At 40.0% G+C, this 21,053-nt stretch overlaps 1 protein-coding gene across 1 annotated transcript in view; it reads left to right on the top strand.

Annotated features, from left to right (window-relative positions):
- Nucleotides 1-21,053, top strand: part of OSBPL10 (oxysterol binding protein like 10) — a 79,816-nt gene that overhangs the window by 46,959 nt on the left and 11,804 nt on the right. The window contains exons 6-7 of the mRNA XM_005423391.1: nt 12,156-12,302; nt 18,817-19,300. Of these exons, the coding sequence (XP_005423448.1) occupies nt 12,156-12,302; nt 18,817-19,300 (631 nt within the window). The remainder of the gene's footprint in view (nt 1-12,155; nt 12,303-18,816; nt 19,301-21,053) is intronic.

Here is a 21,053-nt window from a genome sequence, read left to right as displayed (position 1 = left end):
TATTTCAGGATTGTGTGCTGATTTGTTATGTGCCAGTTAATTTGCTTTATGCTATCAGTTTTATTTCTTTATTTCTGTATGTATATATATGTAGGCTTGGTGATACTGCCCATTAGAAATCTTACCCATTTCATTAAGACTGTCAATTCCTTAACTAGACCTTACTAAGTTGAGTTCAGCTCTCTATCAGGGAGAGTTTGTCTCAGGTTGGCATTGCTTTATCTTGCTTAGTGAATCATCCAGACTGGCTTCAGCTCTTCTGTCTGATCTTGCTAGAAAAAAAAAAACAACTGGGCTTTTCAGCTTGTGGTGATGAACTTTGGTTCTTTATTTGAAAAGCCCAGAATGTGGAAATAAATCCCAGCTGTGATAACAGAATTGAATTCTAAAATTTGTCCCAGAGGAGAAGTTGGAAGGAGCAGGTGGAAAAGGCAGAACTCTTCTACATTAATAGAGAGTTTTCATTTTGAGATGGACCAAGTGATTGATTCATCAGACTGAGAACAATTCAAGCATGAGTTCCACTGGCCACAAGAAATTAGACATATAAAAGAAGACAATCTTCTAGGCCTAATTTGTTTCACATACACATTGAATGTTCTCCTGCTATGATTTATAATGATTCAGTTTTCCTTTGAAAGACTTAAGGATTTTTGTTTGGGTTTTTTGAGTTGCGTGTGTTTATCAACAATGTGAATGTGTATGCTGGATGAGCAATGAAATTGCAGGAATAGTCAGGGTGGTTTAATAAATGTGTTGTCTTGGGGCAAGACTGTTAATACTGCTTGGATTAACATGTCTTTACCATTTCTGTCCTTTTACAAATATGCTGACTTGATACTGCATCCAAGAAATAGCACTGTGAGAGCTGGATTTACATATAGATTGGTATTGCAAGACCAGATGATTGTAAAGGTTAAATTTGTAGTTGTCCATCTTTTTGTGCCCTCTTTGCATATGTGAGTGGTGTATTATTGACTAATGTGGCAGTATTTTTCTGCAGTAAATTTGCTTAGCCAGCATACAAAGCGACATAAAAGAGAATTACAGCTGGCTAAATGACTTCAGCTCTGTTACTTCCTAACTTTTCGGTTACTGGGCATTGCAGGCAGAATCATAATGGAATTACAGAGTACTCTGGCTTGAAAGGGACCTCCAGAGGTCCTGCAGCTCAGCACTGTGAGAGCAGTGCTAATCAGGTCAGCTTGTCCAGTCCTGAACACCTCCCACGGTGGGAGTCCCACAGCCTCTCTGCAGAAAATCTTGCAATTCTCTAGGGATTTTGTCAATGGGAGCAAAGGGTTGTTTGCTAAGGAAAGGCATCATACTCAATGTGCTGTACTGTCTGGTGAGCAGCTAAAAGGGACCTACCTGCTGGGGCCCTTACCAGAAGGTGTTTGTCCTCCCCTTCTTTGCAGCAATAGGAGGCCTGAAGAACCTACTACTTCAGGTTTCTCCCCAAGGATCTCATTCTAGAGAGGATGCCTTGTACTACAGGCAAGTGTCTAAAGTGCAGCTTTCTGCCATCCTTTTTCCCCCATGCTACCATCCTGCACCAACCTGCAGCTCAGTGCAGTCTTTTGTCTTCAGCTCCCCAAAAGTTATAACCATGTGACTTTCAGACCCCTTGCAGTGTCTGAAGTGCTGCCTGGCAGTGGCTGGAATCTGTCCTGCTGCACTCTGTGGTTTGTAAGCTTTGTACACTTACTTTGGATACTCTATTCGTTGCTATTTGCTTCTAAAAATTTTAATTAGTAAAATAAAATTGAATATGTTTGAGGAAATGGTTCTTCACTAGTATCTGCATTGCATTAGGTATAGGTTTTGTTAAAATTGTTTATGCTGTGATACTCTCTATCTTACGGTTGTGGTTTATGCCAGCCTTCAAGGTTTTTTTGCTTTAATTTAGGACAAGTCCATGGGGCTTTTCTCTTCATGCATTTTGTTTCATAGTCTCATGTTATTATTTCTTTCTGATTATACCAGTGATGAAATATATTTATTCCCAGTTCTTACTGAATTTATGCAATACTGCAAAGTCCTCTTGTATTTTAGGATTCAGGTTAAACAGTCCTGTACTTTAGTAGCCCTCATTTCATGAAAGGTACTCACAAGCATGTGTGAACTGGTACTGATACTTAATCTTTCCCTGTGGAGTGTGTGCTTGGGAATTAGCTGCTTTTCAGACCTGACTACCTTAGGTTTATGAAAATTGATTCTTGCAAGAGGAATTGTCTTATGAAGAAAATATGAACATGTAGGGGAAAAGTTGTCCAATAAACATTATTTGGTGCATAACAGGATTACAGTGCTGTAGGTAACCCAGATGAGGAACTCTGTTTAACAGGATGTTTAGTCACTGATAGATTCTTTCTTTTTAAACATAATCACTTTCAGAGTTAGCTTTGAGTATTTTTTCTGAATGATTGCACAGGCTATACTGCAATGTAAACATAGATGTTCTTTGTTGCATGTTACGTGCCCTTACTACTATCCTTTAAGCAAGAAACCAGTCCTTTTTCTTCTGAAATCTCTTATTGTCTGGTCCTCATCACTGCTACATTATGTTCAGCCCTAAATATAGTCAGAGGTCATAGTAAAACACATCTGCAATGGGAAAAGGAAGCTTTCTGAGCTTGTTCTTTAATGATGGAAACACTTCTGTTCCCAGAGATACTCCTGCAAAACATTAACAAAAAGGCATTAGTACAGTTCTCTGAGTGGGTAGTATCTGGATAATGTGCTTGTCTCCAGATGCCTGGCAAATTGTTTTTGTTGAGAAGGAAAAAGATTACAGGCCTATTTGTCACCTAAGGTGGAGGTTTTGTGATTGTTTTCTTTGCTTGCATTGTCTGTGTGTCAGCCTGTCTGTGCAATGTTAGTGTCAAGATTCATTTCTGCTTTTCTTGCTTGCTTTGCAGTGAGAGGATATCTCCTGAAGAAGGATAGGTTTCTCTTGGTTCAGTAGATGTCTCTGCTATTATATGTTGTATCCAATTAATCTTGTGTGATAGACAGATTGCCATACTTTGATCCTTGCACTTGTCCCTAGCTGAGAGATTTTCTGCACATCAAGTGTGTTTAGCATATTCAATGAAAAACAACCCCAAGCAAGAAACCACAAAATGTATACAAATTATCCATACACACAAAAAAGAGATGTTTTAATCATTTATGGTCCTAGTTTGAAGAATTTTATTTTCTCTGAAGACCTGAAATACCAAACACAAATAACAAATTTGGCAAGAAATTAATTTCTGGGCACTCTGTAGACATTCTTTCCTGATGTAAGCCTTTTCTACCAAATAAGACCTGGTTTGACCTATTAGTGCTGAATGATATATCCACAGTTACATAAGTGCTTTGGCCCCACGCTGTCAGAACACAAACTCAGATACAGCAGTTACTTACCTATTCAGATAGATATGGCTGGATTATTTTTCTTGGCATATGTAGCTTAGGTAAGTAGAAAATCTGCCTATTATGCCATTTTTCCTTTGTTATATGAAGGAGAAAGTAACTGTCTTGCTGATTGGTTCTCTATGTAGATGACAAAAAGAGAGTGGTGTTCTTGCTTGCCATGGTGGTGTTGTGTGTAAGTTGTAGTGTATTCACTTTTTCATTGTAAAATCCTTCTCATTTGATTCTCATCCTCTATTGCTTGCTTCAGTATTTTAAAAGTTAACTTTAATTTTGGTTCATCTTTATTAGAGCTAAGCTCTAATGGCAGAATGCTAGAAGTGTGACTGTGAGTGTGTGATTTGGGGTTTGAAGGGGGTGGATTCCCCCTTGAGGTAGACTTTTTCTGCATTAGAGGAAACAGTTTCTCTGAAATACTCTAAGTAAATAAAAAAAATGCAGCTGAACTGAGCCTGCCTATATTGCTACCTTTAAGAAATCTTTTTCAGGATGAAATGAAGGTGTACACAGGTAATAAGTTTTGCTCTCTAAATTCACTATTTAAGATCTGCTTTGCTTCTGGGCTCATTGTGTGGCTTTGAAAACATCAAACCTGAACACTGGACAGCCTTAAGTCTCTTTGAAAGTCACTGTAACTTTGGTATCCAGGTGCCAACATTACAGTGGGCATATGGGATGTCAGTGTGTTTGAAATTTTATCTTTGATCTGCTTGTTCTTTGCAGTGGTCAGTCACAGATGCCACCAGGAGCAAAGCATAAATAAGACTACAGTAAGATGGAGGGAGGCCAGGGCTCAAGCAATGACCTGACTTCACCACCACTTTTCCAGCTCCATTTTTCGCCTTTCTCTGCTTACATTGTGTGGTGATAAAGGTTGAGAATAGTATTTTCAAAATTATATTTTTTATTTTAGCTGCTCTTGAAGAGTAGAACATTTTATATAAAGAGATCAGGAGTTTGTTGGGTGTTAAAAAGTTCTACTGCCTTATAGTTAAGATTAGGTTTGATAATCTGTAAATGACAATGCATTTGGAAGTTAGAGAAAAAGTGAGTGGATGAGAATGATTTCAGGAATCAGTCTTCACAGTGGGTAGTAAATGTGTTTCAAGACTTTGTTTTGTTCCAAGATTTAGGTTTAGTTTCTATTAAATTCAGTTTTCTATATGGGAATGATTCCTCCTTTCAAAACCTGTAGCGGGTTTGTGTGGCAAGATTTTGGTATTGGGAGCCTATCGGGGTGGTTTCTGTGAGAAGCTGCTGGAAGCTTCCTCTGTGTTGGACAGAGACAATGCCAGCTGGCTCCAGGATGGACCTGCTGCTGGCTGAGGCTGAGCCCATCAGTGATGGTTGTAGTGCCTCTGGGATAACTGACTTATGAAGGGAGAAAAAATGGAACCCTGCAGAGCAGCAGCAGAGAGGGGAGTGAGGATATGAGAGAAGCAGCTGCAGACACCACAGTCAGTGAAGAAGGAGGGGAAGGACATGAAACAGACCAGCTGCTGGAGCAGACATTCTTCTGCAGCCCATGGTGAGGACCATGGTGGGTCAGGCTCTCCCTCTGCAGTCCATGGAGGACCACAGTGAAGCAGATACCTGCCCACAGCCCCCTGAGGACTCTGTGCTGGCTGGGGCAGGGACGCTGTGGAAGCTTATGCTGGATTAGATTCCTTGTAGGATCTGGATTTATGGATCTGTGCAGAGAGAAGCCCAGTCCTACCAGAGCAGGTTTTCTGGTAGGATTTGTGGCCCTTTGGGGGACCCATGCTGGAGCAGGCTGTGCCTGAAGGACTGTAGCCTGTGGGAGGGACCCATGGACGTGCAGTTTGTGAAGAACTGCAGCCCATGGGAAGGACTCACACTGGTGAAGTTTGTGGCTGACTGTCCCCTTTGGGAGAGAGTCTGTGCTGGAGCAAGGGAAGAGTCTGGATCACAGTTCCCCTCAGGCAAGGTGTGAAGTACTGACTGCAGCTGCCATTCTCTGTCCCGCTGCACCACTGTGGGGAAGTTGGTAGGAAGTAGTAAAGTTAAACCTAGGAAGAAGTGGTGGGAGGATAGTGTTCAAGATTTGTTTTTATTTTCTCATTACCCTACTCTTACTTGATTGGTAATAAATTGAACTAATTTCCCTAAGTCAAGTCTGTGTTAGCCATGAGGTAATGGGTGAGTGATTTCTTCCTGTCCTTAACTCAACCCATGAGCCTTCTATGGTATTTTCTCTCTCCTGCACAGCTGAGAAAGGGAGTGAAGGACTGCTTTTGGTGAGCATCTGGCTCCTAGCCAGGGACAGCCCACAACAACCAGTAGCATGACGATATGCTAGTCTGTATATAAAATACTTTAATAAGTTCAACTTACTGCACAAGCTACATTTGATCTCTGCTAATGAGGAATGGGTACAGTAAGCTTGCATGCTTTTCAGCATGCTACAGTAAGTGCAATTAAATGTGTGGAAGTGGAAGAAGACAAGTGGCACATGCAAGTTAGTGCAGTTATGTCACTTCTGATCCAGTGACAAGCCCTGCAAGAAGCTAACAGCTCATTATATGCTACTACTTTGGGGTGTTCTTACTGTATGTGCTTTACAAAAAGAATTCTAACTTTAGTATTGAAACCAGTGAAAATCTTATCGGGCCCATTTCTTGCATTAGTGTAAATGTGCTAAAGCTCCCTGACCTTACGGAGTTATATTTAATCTTACACCCACGGAAAACCTGCTTGCAAGCTCTCGAGTTACACAAATGCAAGGGTAAATGATGCTTGCAAACCTATGCTGTTACTGAAGGCAATCTGAAAATCAAAATGAAGCCTTTGACTTTTATATCCACTGATAGGGACCAAAGATAATTAGAGGACTAGGTGGAAAATACGACAATCCTTGTCTAGTTTGAGAAGGCTAGTTATGTTTAATATTTCTTCTAACTTACTCCATCTTCCTCTTGATGCAGGCATGTTTTGTAAATAGGGGCTTTTTTGCAATCTTTTGCATTTTTTTGAACATAGAAGGACTTAAAGAATACTTCCCTTGGAAGTTTACAAAATGGTATGTTTTTATCTGGATGTTTTAAGTTCCTAAGATTCATCTTCTTGCTCCTGACTACAGTCTTCTTTATAGTACATAAAAATGTTTTCATGTCTAAATGAAGATTCTTAGAGTGCTTTTTTGTAATTAGGAAGAATATAAGGTCCTCAGTATGTCCCTGATATACATGTCCCTGATATCTCAGGATATACATGGTCTCTGCTTACTATCATGGTGGAGAAAAGGCTGAGTTTACTCTATGCCTTCTTTACCTTGGCCTTTACTGGTGATCTTTGAGATCAGAGGGAAAATCTGGAGGTAGACAGACTCTTGGTGGAGGTGGAACAGGTTAGGCAGCACTTAGGCTGCACATATACAGCTCCAGGGTCTCTAACAGGTTATGGAATTTGGGAGAGGTTTGTGTAGACTAGAGGAAAGTGATTGTCATTCACTTTTTTAAAAAAGGGCAAGAAGGAACTCTCGGTGTTCTGGTAACATCTGGGGACCCGCAGGTTTGTCAGCCTTTCCTCAGACCCTGGGAAGGTCGTGGAGCAACTAACCCTGGAAGGTATCTCCAAACATATAAAGGACAAGAAGGCAATTAGAAGTAGTCATAATGGACTTCAAGAGGGAAAATCATGCTTAACCAGCATGATACCCCTCACAATGGTAGTGACTAGCTTGGTGCTTATGGGAGAACAGTGGATGGTGTTTGCTTTAATATTGGTAAGGCTTTTGATGCTGTCTTCCCTAACATCCTCACAGGACAACTCAGCCCAGAGGGTTGTGATCAGTGGTACAGGGTCTAGTTAGAGGCCAGTCACTAGTGGTATACCTCAGGGGTCCACACTGGGACCAGCACTGTTCCACATCTTCATTAATGACCTGGAAGATGATGCAGAGTGCACTCCTGAGAAGTTTGTAGGTGATGAAAAACCTGGGAGGAGTGGCTGATGAGCCAGGGGGTTGTGTGCTGCCATGGAGAGAGAGAACATGGCAGTCTGGACACAGAGAAGTCTCTTAAAGATAAGCTCAGGGAAGTGCCAATTCCTGTATCTGGAGATATGTGAGAGTAAACTTTTGCACCAGTACAGGCTGTAGGTCATCTGATTGGAAGGCAGTTCTGCAGAGATCTTGGGGGACAGCAAGCTGACCATGAACCAACAAAAATGTTTTTGTGCCCAGCAGCTTCCTAGGCTACATTAGGAAGATTGTTGCCATCAGGTTGAGATCCTTCCCCTCTACTTGGCAGAGGTGAGGCCACATTTGCAGTGTGGTGTGCAGTTCTGGCCTCCCCAGTGCAAGAGGGGCATGGACTTACTGGGGTAAGTCCAGTACAGGCCCCAAAGAGGAGGAAGATACTGGAACATTCTTCCCATGAGGAGGATCTGAGGGAGCTGGGACTGTCCAGCCTGGAGAAGAGGAGGCTCAGGTGTATCTTATCAATGTTACATAAATATCTCATGGGAATGAAGAACAGGGAGACAGATTTTTCTCAAGAGTGCCCAGTGACAAAACAAGAGGCAGTGGGCACTTGGAAGTGAATCTGAACACCAGCAAAAGCACTTCTGTTGTGGAGAGCATTGAACACTGGCATGGGTTACCCAGAGAAGTTGTGGAGTCTCCATCCTTGGGGATAATCAAAACTTAGCTGTACATGGTCCTGGGCAACTGGTTTTACATGCACCTGCTTGAGCAGGGTAAGGGACAAGAAGATACTAAGATGTCTGTTCTAACCTAAATGAGACACTGATTCTCTGTGTTCCTTTCTTCCCCTCAAAAAACTAACCAAGATGAGATCCAGGTCATTCTTGAATGTATTGTTGCATTGTATGCTTTGTGAAGTATGTTGGAAAATGAAGCTCTGAGCTGTATATCTGTATTAATTACTAACAGTTAATTTCCAACACAGCAATTAATTAACTTGTGGAAGAAGCTGTAGAAGGACATAGGCACATTTGCCCTTTCACAGAAGTATAGCTTTTGACTCTGTGATTCTATCCCAGGCTTGTCAGTGTGTTTTTCCTAAAAGCATTTTTTTAAAATGCAGGATGTTTCCTTCAGAAACAATTTCTTACCCTTACAGATTTCATCTGTTAAAAAAGAATCAGCATGTTTTCTGTTGGAGACTGCTGACTAGAACATCCATTTTGTGTCCCTGCAAATAACCTCTCTAAATTGATCGATCTCAGTTCTAATGAGGTGACCTGTTTAAAATAGCTCTCTGCCGGTGTATATTTTCATGTCTTTGGCATTTAAATTTTGAAGTGCATCTCGTCATGGATTTTTTACAAATTATCTTTTATTTTCTCTTCAGATTTTTCTGAAAAATGCTGGTGCTTCAGCCCAATATTGGAAACCAATTTTTGATTTAAATGATTTTAAATATAAGCCCCTTTTTGTGGTTGTTTGTAACTGGTTCAGTATTGGATTTCTCAGGGTCAGCACCTAAGCCAGGCTGTGCTGTTCATTCCCCAGCTGGGCAGTGCACAGCTCAATAGCTTTTACATTATGCTCTGACCACGCAGGGGTGGAGCAGATCGCTGCTTTCCTAGGTCAGTTGTGCAGTTACATTTTACAGAACGAGGTAAAAAAAGTCTGTGTCTTATAATTCAGAAAAGCTACCATTCAAGGATAATCAGTCCACATAATCCTTTGCATTCTGCTGCATGCTTACGCACTGGATACTACTAAACTGCACGCTATTTTCATGGATAGAAAAAGAATTAAAGAATGGTTGAACTTTTATGACACTTTAAAGATACATTAGCTTTGGATTTTGTGACTCTGTGTGTCCACTCACACAGTGTGGTTGTTACATGCTTACATGTTGGTTTAAGAAAATGTGTTAGTTAAAGAAAAATGTGTTAGTTAAAGTTAGTTTATGTGCTCCTAAAAACCTATTTAATAGTTACATAGAACAGCTAATGAGGAGAGAAGGAAATATAGAAAGGATATTGCTTTCTGGAGATGACTGCTCTTCAGTTCCTGTAGCATAAATTGTAAACTGCTTCCTTAAATTCTTTTCCTTGGAAAGTGAGAAAAGCGCAGTTGTCTGCATGTCATTCACTGAAGGTCACTAGTGTGTTGATGGTTGTAATAGCAGAGTTGTGGTTTTTTTGGTGACCTTGCACAAGTCCTTAGAATAGGGAAAGTTAAAGTAATTAAGCTTTTAGTCTTTACAGTGTGCTCATTAAACACGATTGATCTTAATGTTACATTGTGCTCATCCTCCCTGATGATCAGAAAGGCTTTAATTTAGAACAATGCAAATGCTACTTTAGTGAGCACCCCAAGTGTCCATAGGGTGGCTTGCTCTGACTGTGGATGTTTTGTAGGGTAGCAGAGAGGGGTAATTTCACAGAATATTCTGAGTTGCTTGCTATTTTGTTACTAACAGTTAAGAGGCAAGGAAAGCCTAACACCTATTTCATCAAGAAAGAAGGAAATGAGGATTTTCTGGCCCTGGGTAAAGGTGCAATCTTTGAGAGAAAAAGAAAATTCTTAGTATGTCATTTAGTCTGCAGACTGGTAATGGGTAATTTGTTTGTTTTCTGATGCTGTTAACAACTTAAGGCTATGCAGCTGTTACATGTTCATGTAAAAGGACGTTACCTGCTAGCATGTTCTCTTTCTGTCCTCTTTCTGTCTCCCACTTGTGCACACTCACACAAATTTGTGCCCCTTCCCCTCCCTCCTGGAGAACCGCCGATCAGGATATCCTCTGGGAACAGCAGCACCATTTCCCAGTTGGAGCTGTGTGCATTTAAGCTCACTGATCTCAATGCCATGTGACTGGAAACGCAAGGAGCAGATTGCCATCCGGTGCACACTCTCCAACCCCTCAGATAGCAAAAAAAAAAAAAAAAAAAAAAAAAAAAAAAAAAAAAAAAAAAAGAGGGGGTGGGAGTGAGGAGGGGAGGTTCCCTTGCTTTTTTTGTAGCGCTGCTAATTCCTGCTCGAGCTTGTTTGCCGCAAGCTCGGTTCATGGCAGTAACAGAGGCAGCAGAGACTATTTGGTTGCTCAGTGCTCTCAATGAGGTCAAGCTGCATCAAAGGGAAGCCTCCTGTGGAAGCATCTCCTGTAAGTTCTGATACTGCTTTTTCCCTGCTACCTCCAAATAAATCATAGCCTGTATGACTCTGCGAGGCTTCAGTGCTTTATCCCTCCCCGACTGATAATTTTGTGTGAGGTTGTCAGGTTTTATGTTAATTGAACTTGTCAGTGAGGTGTCAGTTGGGTAATAATGCTGTGCATTTTGGGAGAAAAGGGCTTATCTTCTCTCCTTTTATTTTCCAAGGGAGTGGGAAGAAGAAAGTGTGGTTTTGTCCTTTTGAAAAGCTCCAAGCTGTTGAGGTTACAGCTCACCAGATTCTGTTTTATGTAATCTACATATTCTACTTTCTAAATAAAGCAACTGTAAAGTGTATTGCAGATGTCATTGGGTTTCACCAAAGAGCTATTATTTTAGGAATAGCTACCTAAACATTTAAGTAATTAAAAAAAAATAGAGAAAGTACTTTATTCACATCTTGGAAACCTCTGTAGTAACTTAATTTCAAAGAAACTCCCCTTACACAAGCTGCAGTTCACCTGAGGGGTCTCTAATGTGATCATTCAGAAATATTCCTTTGAAACCTAATTCTGGATATTAGCTGGTTTTAGTGAAACTTTTCAGTTGCGTAGGCTTCCACACTGAGATGAAAAATTTCTTGTTTTATGTAATGAGCTAACTGTTCCTGCAGAAATGCAATTTAGCATGAAAGAATGCTAACTTTTACAGGGAGTGTTGTCTCATTTACAGCATGGAATCTTTGGGCAGTAATGACATGCTGGGCTGTAATTTTTCATCTACATAACCCAGTTTTTTCTCCCTTGAATTATAAAAAGCTTACTTGAATACATATCTGGAAGGCTTGCAGAGTGGTTTCAATGGCTTGAACAAAGTAACTACCACCTGTTTGGATTATTGTTAGTTATACATTGTAAACCCTGAGGAAAAATAAAATATCACAAGTCATTATCCCTTTTACTGTAAAGTTCCTCTTGAAGGGACTGGCATGGTGCCTGTCTATTGATATTCAGCTTGTATTTTTGGAAACTCAGCAGCACGGGCGTTGTTCTGTAAGGTGATGAAGTGTTGCAATAGTTATAAAGAGTTATGGTGCTGCTCTACTTCCCAAAATCTCATATCTTTGGGTTTTTTTCAGAGGTGTGTTCTTTAATTATAGTTGTCTTTTTTATCTTCTTTAGTTAATATCTTGACTTTCTTAAATATCTAACTTTGAAATTGGATAGAGAAAGGAAAAAACCTGTGAAATCGGGTCATGCAGCATCTGTGTGTGACATGAATATTTGCTGGGGAGATTTATGAAATAAACTTGAAGACTCATTTTCAGCTGCATGTTTCTATCTAATGAAAAGATGACTTGTTACTTACATGTGCTATGAGATTTATCTGACGTGACTGCAGTATAAATATGAGAAGGGAATGTGTAAATTAGCATCTCGTACTTAGTACTCTCATTCTGGGGAAAGGATCAAAATGCTTTATGAGCCCATCACTGGATTTTTTATTTATTTTGACTTTGTATCTTTTCTTGGCTTTAACATAGGCTGTCTTCAGTTCCATCAAGACAGCTCCATTTTAAAACATATGGAAAATACCCATTCTCTGTCTTTTTGTCCAGATGGTGACGCTTCTTTTCATTTCAGCATTCAGCTTCTGAGTTGATCCTAGTTGAAGATGAAATGACAGATACTGAAGATAACGAAGAGGAGGATTTAGGAGTCATGGATGATCAACGTAGTGTAATTCTCCATCTCATCTCTCAGCTCAAACTTGGCATGGACCTTACCAGGGTATGAACACTGTATCTCTTTTATATCTGTTCACTATTGTTTTTCCTTCTCATCCTTCTGTGTGTTTATGTGCACAGCCAGTTATTTTGAGTGTGTTTTTCCCCTGTGGACAGTGAAGTTTTCCTCTTTCTAAAAATGTGGTCCCAGAGAGCTGTCGAGTGCTGTCTCTTGCTAGGCAGGCTTTCACATGAAGTGACCACATCAGATATTTTAGAGATGGAGGGGGAGGGAAGGAAAAAAAGAATAAAAAATCCTTCAAAACTCTTGCTTACTTTTTTGCAAGTCTTTCAGAGAGTTACTTTCTGAGTAACCATATGTTGTGTATGTAACCCACAAGTATGTCAGGGTACACTGGGGGTTGGAGGTACAGTAATGGCAATTGTATGGATGAAGGATACACATGTTCACATAACTGCTTTGTGGATTGAATTCCATTTAATTGCAGGTCAGCTTCAAAAAAACCCCATGCTGGTAAAGAAATTACAGTCTTCAGCGTATCAGTTCTTGTCAGTGTTGAGCAGCTCACCAGTTTAACCTTCTGTGCATTCTTCTGGTCCTAGAACCAGTATTGGCACAAGCTTGTCCATACTGATATGAGCAAAGAGATTACAGTGTCTGAGAAATTTTCCCTTAAGTCCTTGGAGTTTGGGAAATGAGGTAGATGTTAAGGAAGCAAGGAGTATTTCTTTTTGAATAGTCTTGTATTCCAGTGAAAACTTCTCATGGGGCTTAATAAATAATCAAGGAGATTTTTGTAAATATATGGAATATCCTTTCCTTGCACACGGGTTTTCTACTTAAAAATTCCCCAAATAAAACTCCTGTTGTCCACTTCTCACAAATAAGAGCTCATTCTGACACTTTCCACAAGTAATACAAGGTTTGGAAGGACCAGAGAATTTCTCTGGCACAGTCTTGAAGTAGTTTTGCAGGAAGTTATTCTCATGGGCATTTTGATATTCTGAAGAGTTCATCTGCTTTTATTTTTTTAACATGTTAATCTAAAACTATAATTTTTTACAAAATGAAGTTTTCTCAATATAGCTTTTCCTGCTTCCTCTGGAACAATTGTCAGTGTTTTAAAATAATTACAATATTAAGACTAAGCAATCCTGTGTTCTGTTGCTGAGTAGCTGCACAGAAATGAGTGTTTTATTCTAAATAAAATGAAAGTTTCATAATTTCATTTTGAATAATTTATACCTCTCACATTTTAGTATGTCTGGGGTTATATGCAGTTCATTTTTGGTTTTGTTTTTCTTACATTCTCACTTTTTCTTAGCTCTTCCTCTTTTCTGTGTTGGTTTTCTAAGGCTGTCTTGAGTCTATAATGTTCAAACTAGGCTAAGATTTCTTATCCATGGTTCTTGTGTCTTCAAAACATTATGTCTTTGGCAAAAGACAAGATTTTTCTTTCCTGATTTTCACTGTCATCTTCTTGTCATGGCAGAGGAGGCAAAACCCAAAGACACACAGTTAATGTAAGTAAGAGAAATTCCTGTAAATAAGAGAAGAGTAGACACTTATAAGAGAAATATGAAGGTAAATACATATATGATAACCTGTTTCTTATGTAGTGTTCTTAAAGCAGTTTTTAAAGATAATAATAAATGTTGAAATGAGAAGAGGAACAGGCATATGGCAGAGTTAGATCTGTTTGTAGTCTGTGTGATGCATGAATACACATATGATAAGTATTAATGAGACATGCCACATGTGCACATCACTTTTCTGCCCATTTTGAGGATTAAAAAAAAAATACAGGACAGCTGGCTGCTTTTTTTATCAACTTTGCTTACTGACATGAGGCCCTTAGGCCTGCTGACATGTGACAGTAAAGCTGGGTTTGTTGGCTGCACTTCTTCCCATTTTTCATTATTCTTCTGAAAGTCAGATTTCAGAGCACCTTGATGCTCATCACAGTCTGCTGGAAGTGATTCTGGCACAGTAGTTGCTGATATCAGAGGATGTTTTTACATGTTTCCATTTTCCTGTGCTATCTTCCCTAGGGCTGTATCTTTGGTTCATTATGATAGCTGTGGATTGCTGCATGATACTCAAATGAACAAACAGCTTTTTCTGAGCCCTTGGTGGTTTGGGGTTCTGGATGCATGAGCATTACCTTCACATTCCATATCACAGGAAGCAGCATCTTATCCTCGTGTTAGCCATGGCCTTGCCTGTGCTGACAGCAGTTTCCCACAGTGAAGATAGCCACATTAATGTTGTGGAGGTGCTTTACTTTTGGAATGTGTCATACTGCTTTGCCTTTTAGTGAGGAGTTAAGGAGTAAAAACTGCTGTGAAGGAGAACACCTGCAGTGAAGTACCAAATCTGTGTGGGGATTTGCTAGAACAGGCTAAACTTCATGGTGGCCAAATAGACTTCAACAGCTGCTGGAGAGAGTTGGGTGGGGAGCAGTTCACAGCAGCAGAAAGTGATACACAACTGATGCTTCAAACTGGGATAGGACTTTCAGCCTCATTTAAATCTAGAATTGCTGGGGAAAAGAACAAGTTTCTAAATTGTTTGTTCTTCAGACTTTTTTAAAGTGAAAAATAGTGCCAAAACTCAGTGACAGTCTTTGTTGGCAAATGGCATTTAATGGATTGCAGTTAATGCTAACAGCTTGTACAGATGGGTGGCCACTCCCCTGCATTCCTTTACCTTCCTTTACACAATTAATATGTGCTAAAAATAAAGGGTTGCCATTCTTTGTAAAAGAGCTGCCAGTAATTCTGCAGAATGTCAGCCTGTTGTAAATCAACATTATGGTGTGTTCACGATGTCATAAGTTTTTACTTTGCTTGCCAATATTCTTTTACCTTGCAATTTTAAAATGTAAGTGGCATGAAAATAGCTTGTTTTATTCCCACAGTGGCACAGATGACAGTGGAAAGAAAGCTTTTACACCTCTAAGAGAAGGCTATCTCAGCACGAGGTACCTTGGATGGATTTCTGATAAAATTAGGGAGTGATGCTGACACCTATATTTTTCCTCACAGTAAATAACAGTGGGGATAAATATCTCTATTCTTAAGATGTTGTGCTCATTTTTCTCAGTTGCATTCAGATCTATTTAAGTGAATTCAAACCTAGGAGGTTATAATCAAGTTTTCAACCAGTATTGTCTTTTCAACCTCAATGAAAATGGAAGAATGCCTCTTAAACGGATTTCTTTTCATCTGAAGCCTGAGAGAGAGTAAGAATAGATTGTTCTAACATTTTAGAATGCAGTGAGGTGATTTTTTTGCTTCAGACTTCAGCAACTTGGTATTTCTTCCAGAGTGTTTCTTTTGTCCAAATGGTTGTCATGCTGGCATTTTCTCAGAGGAAAAAATTAGTCAGTTTTGACTTTTTACGCAATTAAAAAAAAATAATTCATAGTGCTATCCAAAGCCAGTATAAAGAACATAGGTCCTAAGTGTATTTTTCTGGACGCTTCATTCTGTCTGGCTGCAGAATAGTTGAAAACCTCATTCCTTTAATAGCTGGAGTGCTAGCACAAGTGCACAACAGCCTGGTGTTGTCAAGAAGAATGCTGTACACTTGCAAATTTGTTTATTTCTATTTTTCTTATTTCTGCAGAAATCAAGATAGGGCCAATTTGGTGTGATTTTTTGATTTTTTTTTGCTATGTTAGTGTGTGGTGGTGTTGCATATTGAAACTTTGAGAGTATGAGATTATTTATAAAAGGCAATGTTTTGTAGGCATATTTTGTAATACTGCAGTTGTGTAAACTTTAAAAGTCAAATATTTTTATTTCATAGTTCTGCCTCCTTGTGTGGAAACAATTCAGTTATTCAGTGGATCCGTTCCTGCCACAATTGAGGATTTAGTTTCCAGCTTAGTTGGGCTTTTAAAGCAAGATCATTTGAGCTGGAGTTCAGGCCTGACTCAGATTTTAAATTGATTCTTGAAACTCAATAGTTAAAGTCAGTGATTCATCACATCTCACCTGGTGGCAGTGCTGGTGTAGCTGTATTAAGCAAAGCACCCATCTGGGACTTAAGGGAGGAGTACCAAGACTCTGTGACCACGACAATGGGATGAAACCACGGCAGTCTTAGTGTTGTACCATAAAATCTGCATCATCTGAAGGATGGTCTGCAGTTTTCTTCTCCTCTGTTTGTGCTAATAAAGGTCACTGTCTTTAGAGAGAGGCTCTTGGACATAGTGAGATGCAGAGTGCTGTTTATTCAAATGAGTTTGCCCTTTCAAGTCTTTGCAGTGAACACACAAAGGCACTACTGGTATTTCTGGACAAAAAATATGGGAGATTTTTTGGTATGTTTTGCTGTCACTTTCCCTTCTGGTAACCTGATCTTTTAGTGTATGATTTATATTAAAATGAGATCCTGAATTGAGGATCTCAACTGCTGAATTGCATGTTCTTAAAGATTATATTGGATAATGAATATCTGGTCGAATGAGAATGCTGCAAATAAGATGGAATTGTTTAAAGAGCTAAAAAAAAAAATCTCTACTGGCTTTCTGCGTTGCCTTCAAAGTTTTGGATTTCGCTTTTGAAAACCAATCTCCTCAGCCTGCCACTGTCACACCACCAGGACTGTAGGCTGTCTTTAGCACTCAGTCTGCCACATATAGTGTAAAATTAAGGTCCTCCATCATTCAGGGCCTCAATAGGTTGGTAGCAGAAATCATATAGCATCCTCAAGGCTTAGAGAGTAGAGTCAGAGGAATATTACAGATGGAACTTTGCTTGATTTATATCTAAACTTGTAAAAATTATTAGCCTATAAAGGGCTGTATGTGTGTAAATATAAAATACAGAAGGAGAGAGCCAATAAACAGATAAGTTACCAGACACAGCAGTTTCTCTTTTTGCAGGGAGGTGCTGTGACTTGCTGTGTAGCTGTAAAGACTCTGTTGGAGCCGCTGTGACTGGAATTCTTGTTCCTGTTTACAAGTTCTCTTTGAGAAGGGCTGAATGATTAATAAAAGTTTGAAAGCTTCTATTTCATTATCCATGGGATCCAAAAGGACTGATCTGTGCTTTGGTCCCACTTGGAATGGCAAGCTGGACCAGCAGGGGGAAAGCAAATGTGTTTGTGACAAACCATGGCTCCCTGCCTGCTGTAAATAACCCTTGCTTTTGGGAAAGGGAAAAAGTAAAAATTTAAAGTGAAAATACAATGAAAATTGAAAGAGTAAAGGAGAAGAATTGCTGTAATAGAGGACAGCTGGTTTGCATCTGGCATCATTGAGCCACTTGGATTCACATAAGATAAATTTGTGTGTGCCAGAAGTTCCTTTTGGTCATGCGAGAGCAACCCTTGAGCTCCCCTGTGACAGACCTGCACAAAATGGGGAGCATGGGGGCAAAGAAGGGAGAGAAATAAATTATGTCCCTTAGCCCTTGTTTGCCTTGCAGTGCCCTCCAGGATGCTTCACTGGAAAATTCCAACAAAGTGTTATTGTGAAGTGAGTGACCTTGGCAACATCTGTGTTGCTAGAGAAGGCCTTTGAGAGTGTATCCAAATCACCTGGGGCTGGCTCCCTCCGGGGCAGACTGCCTAGTGCTCAGCCCCAGGTTTTTTTCTGGGCTCATGGGAGCCTTTCTATTCCCATGATATGAATGTAATGGTTTGTGCAGTTTGTGTTTCAACTTGTCTGAAATAAAGTGAAGCCGTGCAGGGGCCCAGCACAGTGACATGGTACCATCTGAAACTGAGGGGGTGTGCCATGGGCTTGGGGGAGACAGGAGATCTTAGGGATGGCAGGGGATTTGGCTTGGGAGTTGTGGGGGACATGACATATGATAACACTCTAGGGCAAATGGGGAGTGCTTTCTTGCCTGCAACCTCTTGGGAAGACTCCTAGGGATGGCTTTATACTAGGAAATAGACTTGAGATTTGGTTATGATTTGGTTGTGGTTGGATCTCCATGGGTTGGTTTGTTAGAGGCTGGAAGGGATCTAATCCATGTGGAGTGGGTAGTCAGGGGCCCAGGAGTGAAATATGGAGCACAGATGTTTGACAGAAGGGATGGATGTACCTCTTACATTCTCTACCACTTAGTGGTTGGTGATGGGTACGTTCATATAAAATATTCATCTTCTGGTGGTTTGGGAGGGTGTGCCCCTCCCATTTTGGAGGGTTATCATTAGTTTGGTTTGTTGACACTTGGTGTGCATTAGTTTATATCAAAGTATGTTTTTGTGTCCTGTAAACAAAGAAAACAATTGAGAGGAGAGGAAAAGGTGGATTTCCATGTGCGTGGAACAGCCCATCCCTGTTGTGTGAGCTGCTCTTGAAAGGCATAGTGAAATAGGAAACAGCCTGCATGGGTATCAAGGCTACTGCTTTTTCCTTCACTCATTATTTATACTGCAAAGAAAATTAAATTGTTGTGGCATGGGAGGGAAATATGCTATCCGAAAATTTGGCAGGGTCAGAATTACAGCTGTCCTAACTGTTCCCTCTCCCCCTTTCCCCTCAGTAGTGTGATCACAGGGAAATCATATATGCCTTTGTCTGCTTTGCATACAGGTAGTGCTTCCAACATTTATTTTGGAGAAAAGATCCCTGCTGGAGATGTATGCAAATTTCATGGCCCATCCAGACCTGTTTTTGTCAATTGCAGCTGGAGCCACTCCCGAGGAAAGAATTATCTGCTTTGTGGAGTATTATCTAACAGCTTTTCACGAAGGCCGAAAGGGAGCAGTTGCCAAGAAGCCCTATAACCCTATAATTGGTGAAACCTTTCACTGCTCGTGGGATGTGCCTAGAGATAAAGTGAAAGCATTCAGAACTAATGGTGCCTCCACGGTTTCTAAGGACTCAGCCAAGGAGCTTGGCCAGGACCAGTCCACGTGCTACAAGCTGAGGTTTGTAGCTGAACAAGTGTCTCATCATCCACCAGTATCTTGCTTTTACTGTGAGTGCAAAGAGAAGAAAATGTGTGTGAACGCTCACGTATGGACCAAAAGCAAGTTCATGGGCATGTCAATAGGTGTTTCTATGGTAGGTGAAGGTAAGAAATGTGCTTTTATTCTGCTTTTTTTGAGCTAATATTTCTGGGTGTCAACAGAAATCCAAATGTTTTCCTACTTGCCCTCCCTCTGACCTTTCATTTGAACCTTATGACGTTTGCTTTTGTGAAGTTTGGAATTAAAACTGTAGGGTTCATATAACCTTTTGCTGTCCAGACGGAATGTGAAATGAACATTGCATATATAAATGTGTGCTTATATTGATGAGACTCTGTCAATTTGTATGGCCAGACTTCAGAAATAATTAAGTCATAATAGCAAATGACAAATTATGGCATATTCTGCGAGATAATTTTTGGTCACTTTCAAAGTAATATGGGATTTGATGTTCATTATTGGAACAAAGCAATGAGAAGAAAAGCATTTTTGCATAAACCTAACATTTGTTTTTTGTAGTTTCTGCAAGAAATCATGATTTCTGTAGTGTTTGCAAAGTTAGTGTATTTTCATAAGCTTTCTAGAAAGTCACATACTAGAGGTGTGAATCCTGATTTTCTATATCATACACATGCAGTCTGCATTGTGATAAATCACTGCCCAGCTTGAGTTCAGAAATACAGGGAGTCATAGGAAATCCTTAATGGATGGTCTAACTGATGCACACATTTGTACCAGTGTTGTCACTGACTGTTAATGCATTGAGATAAGTGTGTTTCTAAGCAATTTAGTCCCTTTGGCCATTTGAGGGTAAGATGTTATGTATGGATTTTAGTGTTTTGTCTTAAATAGTTTTTGGACTGTAATCTCAGAAGTATGAAGACAACTTGCTTCTTTTTGTCACCATTATGTTAAATACTACGGTATTAAAAGCAGTAAAAAAGTGGAGTGGGAAATGCAGTGGTTTGGCTTTGTTTATTAATAGCAACAAAATAACTATGGTGAAAAAATACAGGTATATTCTGTTATTTCCACTATCTAAAACTAAAGGCCAGTGGAAATGACTACATAACTCCTTCCCTGATGGCAATATATTCCCTTTTTTAATAGAAGAGGCATGAAACCTCCTTACTACTGGCTTTGATACCCTTGTGATAAAGTCTATGTTAGCACGTGTGTTTCCTTCTTCCTGTGACTTAGGTATTTTGCTTTGAATACGGAGTTAAGGAAGTGGGAAAGGGAGTGTCAGAACGGAAATTGGTCTGTCTGTCTGTCTGTCCCCTGCCTGTACTACTGCCAGCCTGAGTCACTGGCTTAACATTCTGCATTTTTCTGGTACATGTTCGTTTCTAGTACTCTTTTGCTGAGTGAAGGGAACTATTTAATGGAAATAAAATTAAACACAAAGTCACTTATGATTATGTAGGAGTAGGGAAATTTCTTTCTCTTGCTGCTAGCGCACGCAGTTCCCTGGGATTGGGGGTGTCTACTGTGGGGATTATTTAAGACTTCAAAGTCCTGATGTGTCCCAGTTTTGAGAGAGAAAGGGTCTAAGAATTAACTGCTTACTCACCCCAAGGATTGTTTCGTGTGTGCTTGTGAGAATCAGTTCTTCCCTATGCTCTTTCTTTTTTTCATGATGCTGGAGACATCCCAGGAGTGGAGGTGGGCTTTGGGGAACATCTGCAGTAGCAAACTCTTTTATTCAAGGTTTGCTGCTGTCTTTGTGATATGCATGCCGGGAGGAAGTCTGGGTTCACCAGTTCATAGTCACTATTCATCTTTTTGTTCATGTAAGCAGTGCAAGAGCAGGGACATTCACAGTGACAGCATTTCTGGGAAGTGATGGAGACACTT

Source organism: Geospiza fortis, unplaced genomic scaffold (genome assembly GCF_000277835.1).
Source record: "Geospiza fortis unplaced genomic scaffold, GeoFor_1.0 scaffold231, whole genome shotgun sequence".
Taxonomy (NCBI): Eukaryota; Metazoa; Chordata; class Aves; order Passeriformes; family Thraupidae; genus Geospiza; species Geospiza fortis.
Note: the sequence above shows the minus strand (reverse complement) of the source record. Positions and strands in the feature narration are given on the sequence as shown.